Source organism: Hyperolius riggenbachi, chromosome 5 (assembly GCF_040937935.1).
Source record: "Hyperolius riggenbachi isolate aHypRig1 chromosome 5, aHypRig1.pri, whole genome shotgun sequence".
NCBI lineage: Eukaryota > Metazoa > Chordata > Amphibia > Anura > Hyperoliidae > Hyperolius > Hyperolius riggenbachi.
The window spans coordinates 132,416,976-132,435,131 of NC_090650.1; the positions used below are offsets into that span (position 1 = coordinate 132,416,976).

Here is an 18,156-nt window from a genome sequence, read left to right on the forward strand (position 1 = left end):
GTATCGTTGTTTGCATTCCAATGTTGATACTTTTGTGTAAACACAGTGTAACAAGTGAAAACGAGCTCTATTTGAACCTCTCTGTGCTTCAAGCACACAAACAGCTCAGAACAGCCTGTATAGCTGATTCTGTTCTGATATACAAACTTCACTTTGCCTATGTTTTAATTAAAAACAAAAAGGATCCACTTGTACACTTCCGTGTTTGTGGCATTTCATCAATATTTTGCTAATGAGTTTTCAGAGTCAATTTAACATTGTTGAAGCAGCAGGTATAATCTCAAAGCATATTGCTTAAGCAGAAATCAGCACAGTCTGTAGCATGTCTAGTGTCAGTAGCAACAACACACTTATCCAAGTGACAAAGCTGTCTACCATCCAACTGATAGAGAGCTGTCTACTACTATCCAACTGACATAGCTGTCTACCATCTAACTGCCAGAGAGCAGTCTACTACTATCCAACTGACATAGCTGTCTACCATCCAACTGATAGAGAGCTGTCTACTACTATCCAACTGACATAGCTGTCTACCATCCAATTGACAGAGAGCTGTCTACTACTATCTAACTGGCATAGGTGTCTACCATCCAACTGACAGAGAGCTGTCTACTACTATCAAACTGACATAGCTATCTACCATCCAATTGACAGAGAGCTGTCTACTACTATCCAACTGACATAGCTGTCTACCAACCAACTGACAGAGAGCTGTCTACTACTATCTAACTGACATAGCTGTCTACTATCCAATTGACAGAGAGCTGTCTACTACTATCCAACGGATATAGCTGTCTACCATCCAACTGACAGAGATTTGTCTACTGCTATACAACTGACAGAGAGACGTCTACTGCTATCCAACTGTCATAGCTGTCTACCATCCAACTGACAGAGAGCTGCTCCACACTGTAAAAATAAGCAGTCATTACATAAGGTTGTCAACAGTGTGCAGGTCTGGACCAAGTAACATCTTGAGATTTAACTGCTTAGTGCACCAGGTGCAGTATAACCACGCCCTGGAAAACTTCACTTGAAGTCCCAGGGATACGATCAGAGCCGGATTTACCATAAGGCACTGTAGGCACATGCCTACAGGCGACTGATAATGGAAAGGCGGCTCACTCCCCTCCCAGAACGCCTCCCTCCTTCCTTCCTTATACAGTCTTGATGAGAGTGTAAATGAGAGGTTACTCACCTACCTAATACTTGGGGGCACCTCTAGCTACTTAGTATTAGGTAGCCAGGTGTACCCTCAATATTAATGGAAACCTGTAGCTACCTATGAGGGGCAAGGGAGGTGAGGGAGAAGTGACATCTGGGACAGCCAGCATACTTGCGGTGCGGTTTGGCGGGGTTTGTAGGTTCATGAAAGGTGAGATTGAAGGTGCCAGGACATCTGTGCCTATAGGCTCCTGAGAGGTAAATCCGGGCCTGGACGCGATAATTAGTCAATGAGAGCGCTACCGTTACCGCCGGTTAGCGAGGACATCAATGAATGGGAACGCAGTTTTAAAAGTCAAAATAAACATAAACACTCATACTTACCTTCTGTGTAGTCTACTCATCAATCCCTTTCTCCACTCCTGCATCCTGTTTGTCCACTGTGATCGATGGAATTCTCTGCCCTCCATTTTGAAAATGGCCATTACCCCATAGCAGCTTCCTGGTCAGCACACAGTTAAACTGTAATATTGCCCACTTGAGGTCCTGTTTCACTACACGCAGATTGGATGCAGAATGGATGCAGAAAAACTGACTCCAATGAAAGGTTATGGGACTGTTTCCACTAAATGCGATTTTTCTGATGCAGATTTTTCCATAGGCATTCATTGGAATCAGTTTTTCTGCATCCATTCTGCATCAATTCTGCATCCAATCTGCGCGTAGTGGAAATAGGCCCTAAGCCATAGGGAAACAGGGACATTACCTTGCATATTCAGTTGTAACTGACAGTAGCTGATATATAACTGACAGCAACTGGTATATTTTAGTTCTGACAAAATATTGTCAGAACTGGAAGGGATCACCGTAAGAAGAAAATGGTGAGCTTCTGAAAGGAACTGAGGGTGAGGTAAGAATGTAATATTCATCTGCAGCTACATCACGTAAATAATTTTACTCAGACAGGCAGACACAGAACATTTATATTGCGCTTTCCTCCTGGCGGACTCAAAGCGCCAGAACTGCAGCCACTAGGACGTGCTCTATAGGCAGTAGCTGTGTTAGGGAGACTTGCCTAAGGTCTCCTACTGAATAGGTGCAAGCTTACTGAACAGGCAGAGAGAGATTCGAACCCTAGTATCCTGTGTCAGAAGCAGAACCCTTAACCATTACACCATCCAGCCACACTTACTCAGTTACTCAGTTCAGGTTCCCTTAAAGGAACACTATCAATTAAAACAAATTTTTTAATACTCTATATTATGGTACACATTGCCACTAGTGTTAGGGGAACTTTACTTATTTACCCAGCTCTCTCTCGCTCTCACCCTGATTAAAAATCATCTTTCATTCCACACACAGCTTACAAATATACTTCACTGTGTCACAGCATGCAGGAGACATGAGGAGGAGGAGGCTGATCTGAGGTAACATGTAGCTAGATGTGCTGTAATATTGCTGTAATGTAACTAGCAGGGAGAAGTGTATACACTATTCCTGAGTGACTGTCTTGCTTGTGACTTTTCACTCCAGGCTGCATCTACTTTGTAGGCTGCTATGTGGTGCAGTGCTGAGAGGGAGAGATCAGGGGCGTAACTACAATTCAATGGGTCCCATAGCAAATTTTGTAGTTGCCCCCACCCCCTTCTTCCCTAGTACTATACATACTGGAGGAAGCAGAGATCAGAACACACTAGTTTACTCTCAGTACAGGCTCAGAGTAACTGCTTATACTGTACTTACTGGAGGTAGGAGAGCTCAGCAAGCACTGCAGATAGTTTACTGTCGTTACAGGCACAGAGTAACAGCTTATCCTGAACATACTGGAGGTAGCAAAGATCAGCACACACTGCAGTTAGTATAATATCAGTACAGGCGCAGAGTAACAGCTTATACTGTACATACTGGAGGTAACAGAGATCAGCACACACTGCAGCTAGTTTACTATCAGTACAGGCACAGAGTAACAGCTTATACTGTACATAATGGAGGTAGGAGAGCTCAGCAAGCACTGCAGCTAGTTTACTGTCATTACAGGCACAGAGTAACAGTTTATCCTGAACATACTGGAGGTAGCAGAGATCAGCACACACTGCAGCTAGTTTACTATCAGTACAGGCACATAGTAACAGCTCATGCTGTACATACTGAAGGCAGCAGAGATCAGCACACACTGCAGCTGGTTTACTATCCGTACAGGCACATAGTAACAGCTTATAGTGTACATACTGCAGGTAGCAAAGATCAACACTTTTTTTTCTCATAGGTACACTTGAAACACCATAAACAGCATAGATTTGCAGTTTATGACTGAACCCAATTTAAGTTAACCTGTGAATTCAGCAAAGAGAATAGTCAGATACTTACATCAGTAGATGGAAGCCTGTGGATCCTCCAGAGGCTTCCCACAGCCTACTTCAGACCACTGCTGCTGAGAAGTGGTGCTCTCACGAGTAATCACAAGCAATGACTCGTGATTAAAATGAGCTTTAGTTGGCGCGGGTGTGCGGTGGGATACTAGAGGTTAATTACCCATAATGCTGCTGTCTGCTCTGTGTTCCAAACAGCTTGCACGCGTCCTATTGGTCGTGTTGCAAGCCTCACCACAGCGCACTTCCTCCTTCAAGCCGGAAGGAAGATGTGCGCCAGTGTGAGGCTTGCAACACGACCAATAGGATGCGTGCAAGCTGTTTGGAACGCAGAGCAGACAGCAGCATTATGGGTAATTAACTCCTAGTATCCCACCGCACACCCGCGCCAATTAAAGCTCATTTTAATCACAAGTCATCGCTTGTGATTACTCGTGAGAGCACCACTGCTGCTGAGAGCGCGTTCATGAACAAGCACAGCCACAAAGTACAGACGCAGAATGGCTCCTGTCTGTGCAGTAGCACAGAGCCACTCAAGCGCTGCAGAAAAAACGGGCATGAGCAACTCCATGCTTTTGTGCAGGCGAAAGCTGCCTTAAATTTGCCCACGCGGCCCCACTGGAACACAGACAGGAGTGTTCTTTTCAACAAGCTTTTGTCAGTTTTGAGGGTGTACCAAATGCTGGGACAGCAAGGTGAAGGGGGAAGGGGGATGGGCGAAGCCTCTGGATTATTCAGAGGCTTCCCTGTACTGAGATACATATCAATTTCGTGCACTTGTTTCCACTACATGTACATAGCATTGCACGGCACATAAATGACCTGCATTGTTGTCTTGCTTCTCCAAGCTGACTGGCAGGCTGGCTTGCTTCTGGCAGGACACTTCAGATTTCCGGCTAGTGCAATCTCTGATGGGTATGGAAATGGAGACACATGTTCGCTCCAGCGTGCAGGAGGTGGAGGTACAAAAAGTCAAACCAAAAGCACTGCCTGTAACTTTCAAGCCCGCCCCCTACGAAGATTAGCACTGCCAGCAGCTAATAGCATTGCTGGCTGCTCTGCAGTGTCGGCGCAGCTGAGATGTACTGGAGTATGATACAGTTTTTGCGGGGATGCAGGCAAGGAGAATAATATTTAAATATCCTGTGCCGCCCATGGTGATGACGCTGCTAGCCGGGCACTATGAATCCTGTTAAGTTGCATGTGCGCAACTCTTTAAACATTTGGGGCACTGTGATTAGCTTTGGGGCCCTTAAGATTCGGAACCCGAGGGGCCCCTGTGCGGCTGCACGGCCCTATGTCCGCCACTGACCGGCTAGTCTCCCTGTCAGGTGGACCAAGCTAGGGGCTCCTCCAGCACTTTAGCAGGCAGCCTCTTCCGATCTGGCCAGGACGCCACTCCTCCTTCCCTCCCTGGCCGGAACTACAAAGTAATTGTCGGGTCTGGCAGCCGGCCAGGGAGGTATTCAGCCGCAAAAATAGTCCCCCCTCACCTGCTATTTTCGGGGACTGGGGGGTGGGAGGAGGGATGTAGGGAGGGTTATAAATATATAAAAGTAAGAAAAAACATCCTCTCAGCTGCGGGCCCCCTGTGGCGTAGGGCTGGGGGCGGGCCCCGTAGCATTGCTATGGTCGCTATGGCGATTTCTACGCCACTGGGAGAGATGCTGTTTACAAAGGCATTATCAGGATCTTTATCAGTCAGAGAAGCAAAGATATTAAACACACAATGCTGGAATCTTTAAAGCGGATCCTAGATGAAAAACTAACTATAACAATTAACTTGTCTTTAAATCTTATCTAAAGTTTAGATAGTTTACACAGCATATCTAGCTGCAAACAGCTTCAAAACTTTATGATTATTTATTCCTGTGATACAATGAAAGCAGCCATGTTGTTTGTCACATTGTCACAGGCTGAGGGCTGGAGATGCTATCAACTTGCCTGTGTGTAAATTCAGTCCCCTCTCCTCCTCCCTCCTCTCCTTATTGCATACCAAAAACTGTAATATGTTAAAGGAGGCACTCCACAGGCTGGAACTTTTGTTCTCTGGTTTATTGCAATGTCAGTACACCACATGTTTGAGGCTCCGCCCTTCATCAGTTGTGGAGCCCGAAACATGTAGTGTACTGACATTGCAATAAACAAGAGAACGAAAGTTCCAGCCTGTGGAGTCCTTCCTTTAAAGAGAGTCTGAAGTGTTTTTTTTCTTTTTTATTTATCAGTCATCTTTTGCATTACAAGCTGATTCGCTGCATACAAGTGCCAGAACGAGGTATTTATCCCCCTGAAATACCGTGGCAAAATTTTCCACGACTTTTTAAGTCGCAAATTTTGCTGCCTGGTAGAGGCTCTGGCTCTTATCCAGTTAATCTCCACTGATCTCCGTCTCTTCCTGCCGCTCTCAGTGAAAGAAGACTGAGAGCGGCAGGGAGAGGCGGAGATCTCCGGTAGCACAAAGCTCCGCCTCACGAAGAAAAATTCTGCAATCGTAGAATTTTGCTCCGGTATTTCGAGGGGATAAATACCTCGCTCTGGCGCAGGGATGCAGCGACTCAGCTTGTATCATAATGCTGAAGCTGGCTGATTAATAAAAAGAGAACAAAAAAACACTTCAAACTCTCTTTAACATATTATACTGTCATGTTATGGAGAGGGGGCGGTGAACCTACCTGGAGGAGTGCACTGTCTTTGCTGCTCTCCAAGAAAGGATAGAGCGGAGACAGGAGATAACAACCCATCCTCCAATAGATTGCATGCCAGAAACTGACATGGAGATATTTGTAAATGCAGGGCTCACAAGTTAATTTAGAAACAGTAATTCTAGGCTGAAAAAAAATGTTCCAATTGAATTCCATCAACATCACGCCAGCATAAAAATTGTATCCTTGTTCAAAAGCTCTGTCTACAGTTCTAAACCAATCTATACATTTGTCTCTCCTATTAGTCTCTATATGTGAATTGAAGTTACCCATTAGAACCGCAAATCTTGAAAATTGTTTTCCGTACTGGATTTCGGATGCGGAATCACAGCCTATTAAAATCAATAGGCTGCATCTGAAATCACATGCAGCCAAAATAAATAGTGCCAGCTGCAGTTTTCTGCAGGTCACATCTGAATCCTAATAGCAGTGCATGGCAGGGCTATAGCAATTTGGCTGCAGATTCTCAACGCTCATACACTCACGAGTTTGTCCTGTTTCTCCCACATAAATACCTTAGGAGCATTTTGCACACCTGATCAGGTGTACCAGATTAGTAGATCTACAGGGAAATGTGCCTTGTATTTTGTACTCCTGTTGTGAACCTAGTATTGATATCCTGTTAGTGGATGTCAGTGCTGGTGGTTAACAAGACTCTACTTAGCCTTCAAAAATCTAGCTATGGGCTTCACTGATAACTCCACCCGCTCCATCACCTGACTGCTGCCAGGCATTTGTGGACAAGCAAAGCTATAACACAGTGGCGTAGCTAAGAAGCTGTGGGCCCCGATGCAAGTTTTACAATGGGGCCCCCCAAGCACTCTATATATAACAATTGATACGGCGCACCAACACCTGCCAATGGCAACTACAGTGTCTGAGGTGCAAGAAGGGAATGGGGAACAGTTTGTTAATGATTACCACTATTCAAAGTATATATAGAAGTGATTATTATGAGCACAGGACAAATAGAGAGCTAATACTTCAGCTGAGGGAGGGCCCTTCGGGGCCCCTCTGGCTCAAGGGCCCCAATGTGGTCACTACCTCTGCAACCCCTATTGCTACGCCCCTGCTATAACATGATAAGAGGGTCAGGAGGTTGTGTGGTCAGTGCAAGAGAGGTGTGGTTTGAGCAGAGAGAAGATTGGTAGGGGATAGAAGCATTGCTGAATTTGCAGAACAGGCAACTACCAGAACGCACTGGAATTCAGGGCAGCCCATACGTCACGGCAGATTGTGCTGCTAAAGTGGTGATATTTTACAGCCTTACCATCAGTTGCCCATTATGTGGTCCTCTACAGCAGGGCATTTCAACCCTGTCCTCAAGAACCACCAACAGTGCATGTTTTGCAGAAAACCACAAACATTCACAGGTGAGGTAATTAGTGTCTCAGCAGAGCTGATTAACTGCCTGTGGATTTCCACAAAACATGCACTGTTGGTGGTACTTAAGGACAGGGTTGAAAAGCCCTGCTCTATAGGATCACTTTTAGTTTGGTTACGGTATGGAGGGTTGTAAGACATTTTCATATAATTATAAGGGTGAAAAATCTATCCCCGCATTTATGTGGAATCCATGAGGTTAATAACAGTTTAAAAACTTCTTCACAAATACATTTGTGGCTCAAGTATAAATGAAGCTATCAAAGGAAGGTAGGATAGAAAGGTGCTGGCACTGCATCTAGGGGTTCAGGGAGGGTTGCAGGGGTGCAGACCAAGTATCCGGTGCGATGCAGATAGACCAGCGTGCTCAGGCTCAGATAGACATCATATGCAGGCAGAGAAAAGGATGAGAAATGCCGGCACTGCTGTAAACTGCTTGTTTATTCATAACATATGGTGCAACATACGGCAGTTTCGCGCAGATGCGCTTCTACGCAGGCAGCCTCCATAGAAGCGCATCTGCCTGAAACGGCCGTAAGGCTCTCATCCCCCAGCACCCACCGCACAGCTTTACCAGCAAACCGGTATGTTACGTCTCAATATGCATGCAATTGAATCCCTGATGTTGCACCATATGTTATGAATAAACAAGCAGTTTACAGCAGTGCCGGCATTTCTCATCCTTTTCTCTGCCTGCATAAATGAAGCTATGTTTTGTGATCTCACCTCCTTCCGTTTCCATTCATTCACTTGTGCAGGGGTGGTGTCATGATTATAGTGTCCTGTTTGAATCTGGGCAAGGTTGAAAGACAGGCAGTGCTGGCTTGTCGGTTACCTATATAATCCAGGGCCAGTTCTACAGTGGCATCCTGAGCAAAAATTACATGGGGGGGTCCCTGACCCTCAAAACTCCCTTCCCTAGAAGCGACATGAGGGGGCTCCCAGATAGTATTGGGTGTACTCCTGGGGCAACAGAGCCAACTGGCGGTCCCTCAGGTCTACCCCAAAGGAATAGTGGTCCCCAGCGTCCCTGCAGATTAATCTTAGTGGAACAAACTCACCTTTCAAGCTGGCGCACTCCTCCATCAGTCTGTGTGCTTCCATCTCCACTCTGGTGGGCACTTCTTTTCCGTGACCATGTTACGTACCACTATTCAATTGAGGGGGAAGACCTGGGGGATGTCAGCTGGCTCTGGGGCCAGCTGAACCTGATGTAATCATATTCCATATTTGCAGTATATGCTTTGAATCTTGACAAACATTGTTTATCTGTTCTCTGATTATACATAGCAATACGGAATCAAAAATAAAATCCATTTTACTTTTTACTAATTTGTCCTACACTCTTTTTGATTGATATTAGTATCCTAGTTATAATCTTCAATAATTTATACTCTCTATTCCAATGAAATGTTGACTATCAACATGTCAGGATTTTTAAGGTAATTGTATCACGGCAGATCAGAAAATATTGTCCTCTGTAAATAGTAATTTTACAAATATGTGTCTATATACTAGCGTTGGCTGGATTTATCTACTGAACCAAGAGGTTTCGATTCGCTGAGTTTCCATTTATTCAACAACAGAGGATCGTTATTTGATTCGCAGATAAGCAGGAACACATGTCTTTGGCATGACTGTCTAAAATGAATGTGAATGACAGACAATGCTACAATATCGCATGTTTAAATCCCCAACTTGTAAAGCAGAGTTAAATTGAATAAACCTGTATATATTAAAGAAGCAAACAGTATAACAAATGTAAGAATGATTCAATCTGCCATTTCTATCAATCCAAACACAACAGACATAAACAGACAAAATGGAACCTGCCAGTTCAGTAAATTGAATTACATTACATTTCAGGACTTTTTCAGCAAATCCGACCCATTCTTGGAAACCTTCAGGATGAATGATGATGGCACACAGCAGCTGGTTCATAGGACTGAGGTAAGAGCCTCCAGTGTTTTGTGGATTTAGAAATGGATGCACAGAGTGTGTCTTAGCTCTGGCTCTCCCTAAGACAGTTCTTTAAACAAACGGGGATGTTTCATCATTTGCATTGTCAGGAACATATGGTATATTAAAATGATTCTGTTGTTCCCTCATTTAAAACAATTATATAACATAACATCTGTTTGGGACTTGAGGGAAGTTTTACGAGTAATACAAGTCCTTACAGAAAGTTGAAATAAAGCTTGTACTGTATTCTCTGCACATCCCAAATAAATAATACAGTAAGCGATTGATACTTCCATCCTAATGATAATCTACCTGTATATATGGATGGCAATATAGGAGCTGTTAGATCGCTTATATGCAATTGTGTAAGATTTCATGTAGGTGTCTTCACCCCATGAGAGCTAATGCAAATCAAACCAGAGATGACAGGAACCAAGGACAGCACAATTGTCAAAAGCTTGCATTTATTCATCTGCTCAGTAGTGATGGACGAACATCAAATTTTCATGTTCATGAACGCGTTTGTGAATTTACCACAATAATTTGTTGATTTTTCACTAAGGTCTTACCAAGAAAACAGCTTATCCAACCCATGGGTCATCCCAGTCATCCAGAGAATTGAAGGAAGCTTTTTGTTGAGCTTCAGTTCTCAATCATCTTGATAATAGACACTCTTTTTCCATTGAAGTTGATGCTTCCAAGCTTGGCTTAGGGGCGGTCCTTTCCCAGTATTTGTGGATTCCTCTAACTATGGATTCCTCCAACTATGGCAAGCTCCTGGATATTGGCTTTGATGTTTTGCTGGTTAAATGAGATCATTTATCTTTAGCTTCCAAACTTCTGCCATAATGAGTTGGTTTTGCCATTCACATCTATAGCTGTTTTACAGGCAACCAAGTAAATTTCAAAAATTATATTTAAGTAAATCTGTGAGGTTTTTTTTGGGTGGGGGGCACAGATACTTACATCCAGAAGGTGAAGCCGCGAAGCCTCTGGATCCTCCACAGGCATCCCCATTTTCCTCCATCAAACCATTCAGGAATAAGAACCTCCAAAGTGCATCCGCACTGTGTCTGCACAGTAGTACGGACATTCTTGGGCTTTGGAGGGAAAAGTCCAGCCTGATCTGGTCTGTGCTACTTACTGAACATGCGCAAGCTGTTTTCATGCAGTAACAGCGCTAGAATGGGCCGATGGAGGAGGATGGAAAAGCTACTAGACACATAATTCTGATTATGAGAAAATTCACATAATTTTTCATAATTACGGCCATACATACAATTACGATTTGGACATTTAATTGATTTTGTGTTATCCATTTGTGTAATTTTGTGCCAAATTTAGCTGACATTTTTTCTGAGTTTAAAAATAATTTTTCCTTTGCATTATCAAAATCGATTATCTCAAAAACTACAAAGTCTTTTTGAAAACTTATTTCTTTGACTTGCTCCTATTCTTCCCATACGATGCAATTCTGGTGACAACAGCATGTATGGGGGCTTGTCTATTACCACTAAATTCAGCAAATAATTATGCGAAATTACAAAAAATTGTGAAATGATGGTTCCTGATCATGTTTACAAACGAAATGAATTATGATTTTTCCTGAAATTTCTCATTCAATTTAGAATTGTAATAGCGATATACAATGCAAAATTACAATTATGCGAAATTCGTGCTTGTCACAATTTTTTTCCTTTAATGTTGCAAACATTAACAAAATGCCTTTATTTTAAATGATTTGAGAAATTTAAAGAAAATAACATAATGAAAAAAAAGTGCTTAATTTGTACAATAATTATGTATAAATGATTTAGTCAGTGTGTGCCCATTGTAAAATCTTTCCTCTCCCTGATTTGCATTCTGACATTTATCACACGGTGACATTTATACTGCTGGCAGGTGATGTCAGTAGAAGGAGATGCTACTTGCTTTTTTTGGCAGTTGGAAACGGCTGTTATTTCCCACAATGCAACAAGTCTCCCACAGTGTGATGTCAGAACCCTGATGCTCACATAACACTATGGGAGGGGTTTCACCACAATATCAGCCATACAGAGCCCCCTGATGATCCGTTTAAGGAAAGGAAAAGATTTCTCATGGGAAAGGGGGTATCAGCTACTGATTGGGATGAAGTTCAATTCTTGGTTATGATTTCTCTTTAATTCTTGTAAAATTCTTTGTTGAAAAGACATAGTAATATTCATGGATCGTTTCAAGAGTTTATTCTGATGGAACATTTAGATGCCGACACATACTTTATTGCTACTTTCTGAGATATGTCAATTATTTTATTTTGTCTTTACTGCGTACTGTTCTTTGCATGGAAGCAGATCATTTGCCCATCAATTATACACCCCATCCTTCACATTTTAAAATAAATAACTTTGGAAAGGAACCTCATAAGCATGGAGGACAATGCTTACACTGAGGTCTCAGAATTCTCATCAATATGTAAATATTGTGCTCCAGAGGGTGCAGCACACAGCTGTATGCCAGTTCACAGTGTGCCTGGAAAACTTAAAACTCTGACAACCTTCTACTGATTATTTTATCATGAGCTCATTCGCAGTTTATGTATTTTTCATATTTGCTTTAAGGAAAATCTTTATTAAACTATATCAATAGCTGAAAATAATTCTGGACTTCTAAGGGTCTTCTACCTCTGATTCCAGTTGTTGTTCTGTATGCCGATAATACATATTTAGCATAAACAGCTTTACATTTTATAAACAAAACTAACATTTAAAGGACACCTGAAGTAAGAGGGATATGGAGGCTGCCATGTTTATTTCTTTGTAAACAATACCAGTTGCCTGGCGTTCGGCTGATATTTCCTTCATCAGTAGTGTATTTATCATCCACCTCAAACAAGGATGTGGCAAATCCAGTCAAACTTTTTGTCAAACATCTGATCGGCATGCTTGTTCAGAGACTATGGCTCAAAGTATTAGAGGAAGATGATCAGCAAGACAGCCAGGCAACTGGCATTGTTTAAAAGGAAATAACAGTGTCCGTATCTGTTGTGTTCATGCTTCTGGCCTGTAGATGGCATTGTGAAATCACTGTGATGCTACTGTGATACTACATGATTGTTTGGAACCTTTCTATTCTGTTCTGGTGTTGTTATTTCCTGTTCCTGTCTGCCTGTCTGTGTGTGCTGGAGATGGAAAGCAAAGCATTGCTTGATGTTTTACAGAGCTGCAGTAACTTGTCAATAAACCTAGTTATCCTGCATCAGTGATTACTGAACACAATTGGCTACGAGGATGGCACTTCTGGCCCTACAACCACCTCCATGTTTCCTTTAATGGCCGGGTGAGCCTGGCTACAATGCACTTCACTGCTTGGATTAGAATGTTTGACAATTATGTACTTGCATTACATGAAAATTACTTTCTTGATGGCAGAAAGTGAGCTTTGCTAACTCACTGCTTAGGAGGAGAAGGTCACCACAACTTCAAGTGCTTCTAAAATCTTCAGTTACCAAGACAGTTAAATTGCATCAAGTTAAAGAAAGGCGGATACTGATCTGAAACTCAGTGCTACAGAATGTGACTTTCAGTCTGGATCTCTATTTAGAGTGAAAAGTCCTGAAATGTTGAAATAGGCACAGTACAAATTTCCTAACCTGCTTAGAGTGACAAGGCAACAATAACCTTACACCAATGAACTCTGATGGATGTATTTGGAATGCCAGTCATCTTGCACTTGTTCAGGACTTGTTTGATGCTTCATTTGATGAAATACATGGTTATATTGTGACTGATAAATGATGACCAAGTTGGAGAACTGGAAACAGAACTAACCAGATCTACTCAAAGAAGTAGAAGACCACCTGTGTGGACAAAGGATTATGTGATGTAGTTAACTTGCATAGTATTACTTTGTATTTTAAATGAATATCTGCATACTTGACATTCATTGAAAGAAGCTGGCAATTTCCATATCTGCGGTGTTCATGCTTCTGGCCTGTAGATGGCATTGTGAAATCACTGTGATGCTACTGTGATACTACATGATTGTTTGGAACCTTTCTATTCTGTTCTGGTGTTGTTATTTCCTGTTCCTGTCTGCCTGTCTGTGTGTGCTGGAGATGGAAAGCAAAGCATTGCTTGATGTTTTACAGAGCTGCAGTAACTTGTCAATAAACCTAGTTATCCTGCATCAGTGATTACTGAACACATTTGGCTATGAGGATGGCACTTCTGGCCCTACAACCACCTCCATGTTTCCTTTAATGGCCGGGTGAGCCTGGCTACAATGCATTTCACTGCTTGGATTAGAATGTTTGACAATTACATACTTGCATTACATGAAAATGACTTTCTTGATGGCAGAAAGTGAGCTTTGCTAACTCACTGCTTAGGAGCAGAAGGTCACCACAACTTCACAAGTGCTTCTAAAATCTTCAGTTACCAAGACAGTTAAATTGCATCAAGTTAAAGAAAGGTGGATACTGATCGGAAACTCAGTGCTACAGAATGTGACTTTCAGTCTGGATCTCTAGTTAGAGTTAAAAGTCCTGATATGTTGAAATAGGCAAAATACAAATTTCCTAACCTGCTTAGAGTGACAAGGCAACAATAACCTTACACCAATGAACTCTGATGGATGTATTTGGAATGCCAGTCATCTTGCACTTGTTCAGGACTTGTTTGATGCTTCATTTGATAAAATACATGGTTATATTGAGACTGATGATGACCAAGTTGGAGAACTGGAAACAGAACTAACCAGATCTACTCAAAGAAATAGAAGACCACCTGTGTGGACAAAGGACTATATGATGTAGTTAACTTGCATAGTATTGCTTTGTGTTTTAAATGAATATCTGCATACTTGACATTCATTGAAAGAAGCTGGCAATCTCCATATTTGTGGTGTTCATGCTTCTGGCCTGTAGATAGCCCTGTGAAATTACTGTGATGCTGCTGTGATACTACATGATTGTATTGGATCTTTCTATGCTGTTTTGGTGTTGTTTCCTGTTCCTGCCTGTCTTTGTGTGCTGGAGATGCAAAGCAATGCATGGATTAATGTTTTACAGAGCTGCAGAACCTTATAAATAAGCCAAGATCCAGTTATTCTGCATCAGTGATTGCTGAACACAACAATATCCCCCTCACTTCAACTGTACTTTAAAAGGCCATTTCATACCTTAGAACTTGCAAATTTAATTTCAGTACACTTTATGTAAAATAATAGGTTACAGTGGGTCTTTAGGTGACCTACAGTAGCTTTAGATGACTTGGTATATCTCTTCTTGACAAAGACTAACCAAGAGCTTCAAGCATGGAAAGTATATGCTCTTGTCTTGTTTCACATAGTTGTATTCCGTTTCTAGCTTTCAAATAAGCACTGTAAAACATTTGGAAGGTGCACAAAAAATAAATAAAATAAAGTATTCAAAACAGAAAAACAACCAAAATTCCGAATGTGCTAAAACTTCAAGGGAACCAAAGACCATTCTCACATACACTAAGGAACTCAAATGCACATAGTTGTATTCCATTTTTTGCTTTAAAACCAGCACTATAAAACATTTGGAAGGTGTAGAAAAAATAAATAAAATAACCTATCCAAAAGAACAAGAAGCAAAATTCCAACTTCAAGGGAACCAAAGACTTTTGTCACATACACTGCGGAACTCAGATCCAGAGGTACGCTTCCTCTAATCACATGTAAAAGTGAGGTGTTTGAAAAATGAATTTGACCACAAAAAAAGAAAACAGACGGTCGGCAAGTCAGTATAGTCACACATCATATGTATTCCTGTATGTAACTTACTTAGTTTTGTAGAAGTAAACAGAGGCACCAAAAGAATAAAAGTAGCAAAACTTTTAAAACAGGGAGTGTATAAATAAATCTCTTTGTTGATTTAATATCAACCTTTTCTGTGTCTGCTTGGAGTAGGTAAATTAACCACTCCCTCTCCCAGTTTATATAGTTTTAGCTACTTGTATCATTTTGGCGCCTCTGTTCACTTCTACATTGTACGAGTCCATCCCAAGTGGAGGGGTGTTAACCCCTTTTTTTCAGATCTACAGAGAGCAACTTCCTAATCCTGAGTGGGGACAGGTCTAATCTCCCCATCTGCATCTATATTGGTTGCCTCAGTGGTAACCCATGTTTGTTAGTATAACATAATATACTTAATGTATATACTCGAATATAACTCTAGAAATTTAGGTCTGATTCACTTCATAAAAGTATAGGGGTCGACTAATACACAAGTCACGGGCAACACCGAGCTCACTGACTAATGTGTGTACTAATAGTGACATTCCCATTTGCAGCAATTTACCCAGTGGTAAGTGATACTTTTAGGAAAGGAAATGCCAAGAAAACACAGTGAAATCCTGGCCACAACAATTAACAAGGAAAGGGCAGGGGGTAAATACTGGGCTGCACAAGGAGGAGTGAATAATTGCTGCACTTGGGAGCCTGGAGGAGTTACTGGCCGCATTTAAAGTGAACCTAAAGCCGGTTAAAAAAATGAGATTAACTCACCTGGGGCTTCCCTCAGCCCCCTGCAGCCGATCGGTGCCCTCACAGCCCTGCTCTGACGCTCCAGGACCCGCCGGCGAACACTTCCGGTTTCGCGGTCATCGGACGACAGGCATGGGAACGCGAGTGATTGTTCGCGTTCCCAGCCTGTATATCGCCCCCTATGCTGCTATTGCGGCCAAATTCTGGCTTAAGAGGGTTGATTATTGTAGTCGACTTATACACGAGGTCAATTTGTATACGAGTATATATTGTACCCTATCATAATTACACCACTCCAGTACATACTACACTATATCGGGCTCTCTGTGTTCTCTTCTGTTTTTTCATATCGTTACTTAGTTTTGTGCCCACTTTAACGTATTCTTTTCTTCCGGTTTACAGTGACTATGTTATAACATTAATGTTTGTGAAGACTAAAAATTCTTGCAGGAAAGCTGTGTTTTCAAACTGATGCTTGATGAACATCTCTGCTTTGTCCTGTAATTCTATCCTAGGTGGTCATGAATAATTTGAATCCAGCCTGGAAAACCTTTAAAGTCTCAGTAAACTCCCTGTGCAGTGGTGATCATGATCGAAAACTAAAGGTAGGACATCAGCATTTAGTCTACCTATGTGTTACATCTTAACAGTCCAAGACTGTTACTCTTAATTAACATGGCTTAGGATCACTGTATATATGGTCAATCACTGCAATGCAAAGTTTATGTCTGCACAATTTGATGAAGGGGACCCTCCGTGGCCACAAAACAATTGTCATACTCTGTGTTGTCTTGGACTGTTTGTTTTGCATTGGATGTGACTTGCATCCGGGCTATGCACCCAATCTTCTATGGTAAGGTGTGCCTTTTCCATAACGTTTTTTGCATACGTGTTACACCTTAGGAACTTTGGATCATCACACATTTTGCATTTGATAAGAACAGTACTTATACTAGTGCCACTGATTATATAATCATATAAAGTACAGTAGTTCTGGAGGCTAGCGATGAATCTGTTTAGCGTTGGCCCTGCACTGTTGCCTAAGGGATTGAGTCTCGATCCCTGCTAGGCGACTTGCCTCACACATGCGTCTGAAGCTTTACACTTGTAATTTCCCATGGTTTGCTGTGGAATCTGCTATATGGGCTTAGAAGAGTTTAGTCCATATGCTGTGCTTATGTTCTTGTACAAAATACCAGCCACTTGGTTGTGGTGTTCAGTGTATGCTGTTCCTGCCTGCATCTTACCGCCTGCCAGAATCAGAATCAGAATCAGAATTCTCTTTATTGTCGCCAAGTACACCGATTGGTGTGCCCGGAATTGCTTGTGGTTCACATGGCAAATGGCAGTTCGGGAACATATAACAACGCAAGGCAAACATACAAAGCAAACATTTAAAGCAACAGCAAACATATAAAGCAATAGCAGGATTGAGTCTTTGGAGGGTCAGAGTTTACAGCTATGAGGGAGGGTTTCCCTGAGGGCTAGAGTGTCTCAGTGGTCAGACCTGGTGGTGGTGGGGGGGGGGGGGTCTTGAGTTTAGCGAGTTCATCAGGAGGACCGCTTGGGGGAAGAAGGTGTTCATGCGCCTGGTGGTTTTTGGAGGGGATGGATCTGAAACGGCGTCCTAATGGTAGGGGCTCGAAGTAGCGCCTGCCTGGGTGGGAGGGATCGAGTAAGATCTTGGAGGCCCTTGCCTTCATTCTCATGGAGTGGAGGAAATCTAGCGAGGGTAGGTGGGCGCCAATGATCTTTTCTGCTGCGTTTAGCACTCTGTTAAGTTTGTATTTGTCCCTGGCGGTTGCTCCTGCATACCAGACGATGATGGAGTATATATCATGTATATATCATGCAAAGTTTTGTCTACTCCTGTGAATCTGGAGCTTAGTCACTTGCCAGCCAGAGTTCACGCCCTGTTGTTAGTGTTTGAGTCCAGTTCTTTCCAGCTATTGTAAAGATTCCCAGTATCAGCCACCTCAGCTATCTGTCAATGGTAAATCATATGCAGTGAATTGTCTTACCATGGCAATAACTCTACTTTGTGTTCCTTTCATATCTTTTCAGCCTAAGGCATTCTCTCAGCA

The 18,156-nt window shown here is 42.3% G+C and overlaps 1 protein-coding gene across 2 annotated transcripts in view; it reads left to right on the plus strand.

Moving 5' to 3' along the window:
• The window catches only part of CPNE4 (copine 4), a 672,213-nt gene that overhangs the window by 440,734 nt on the left and 213,323 nt on the right, over nucleotides 1-18,156 (plus strand). For both annotated transcript variants that reach the window (XM_068236266.1, XM_068236267.1), the window contains exons 6-7: nucleotides 9,485-9,568; nucleotides 16,588-16,677. In XM_068236266.1, the coding sequence (XP_068092367.1) occupies nucleotides 9,485-9,568; nucleotides 16,588-16,677 (174 nt within the window). The remainder of the gene's footprint in view (nucleotides 1-9,484; nucleotides 9,569-16,587; nucleotides 16,678-18,156) is intronic.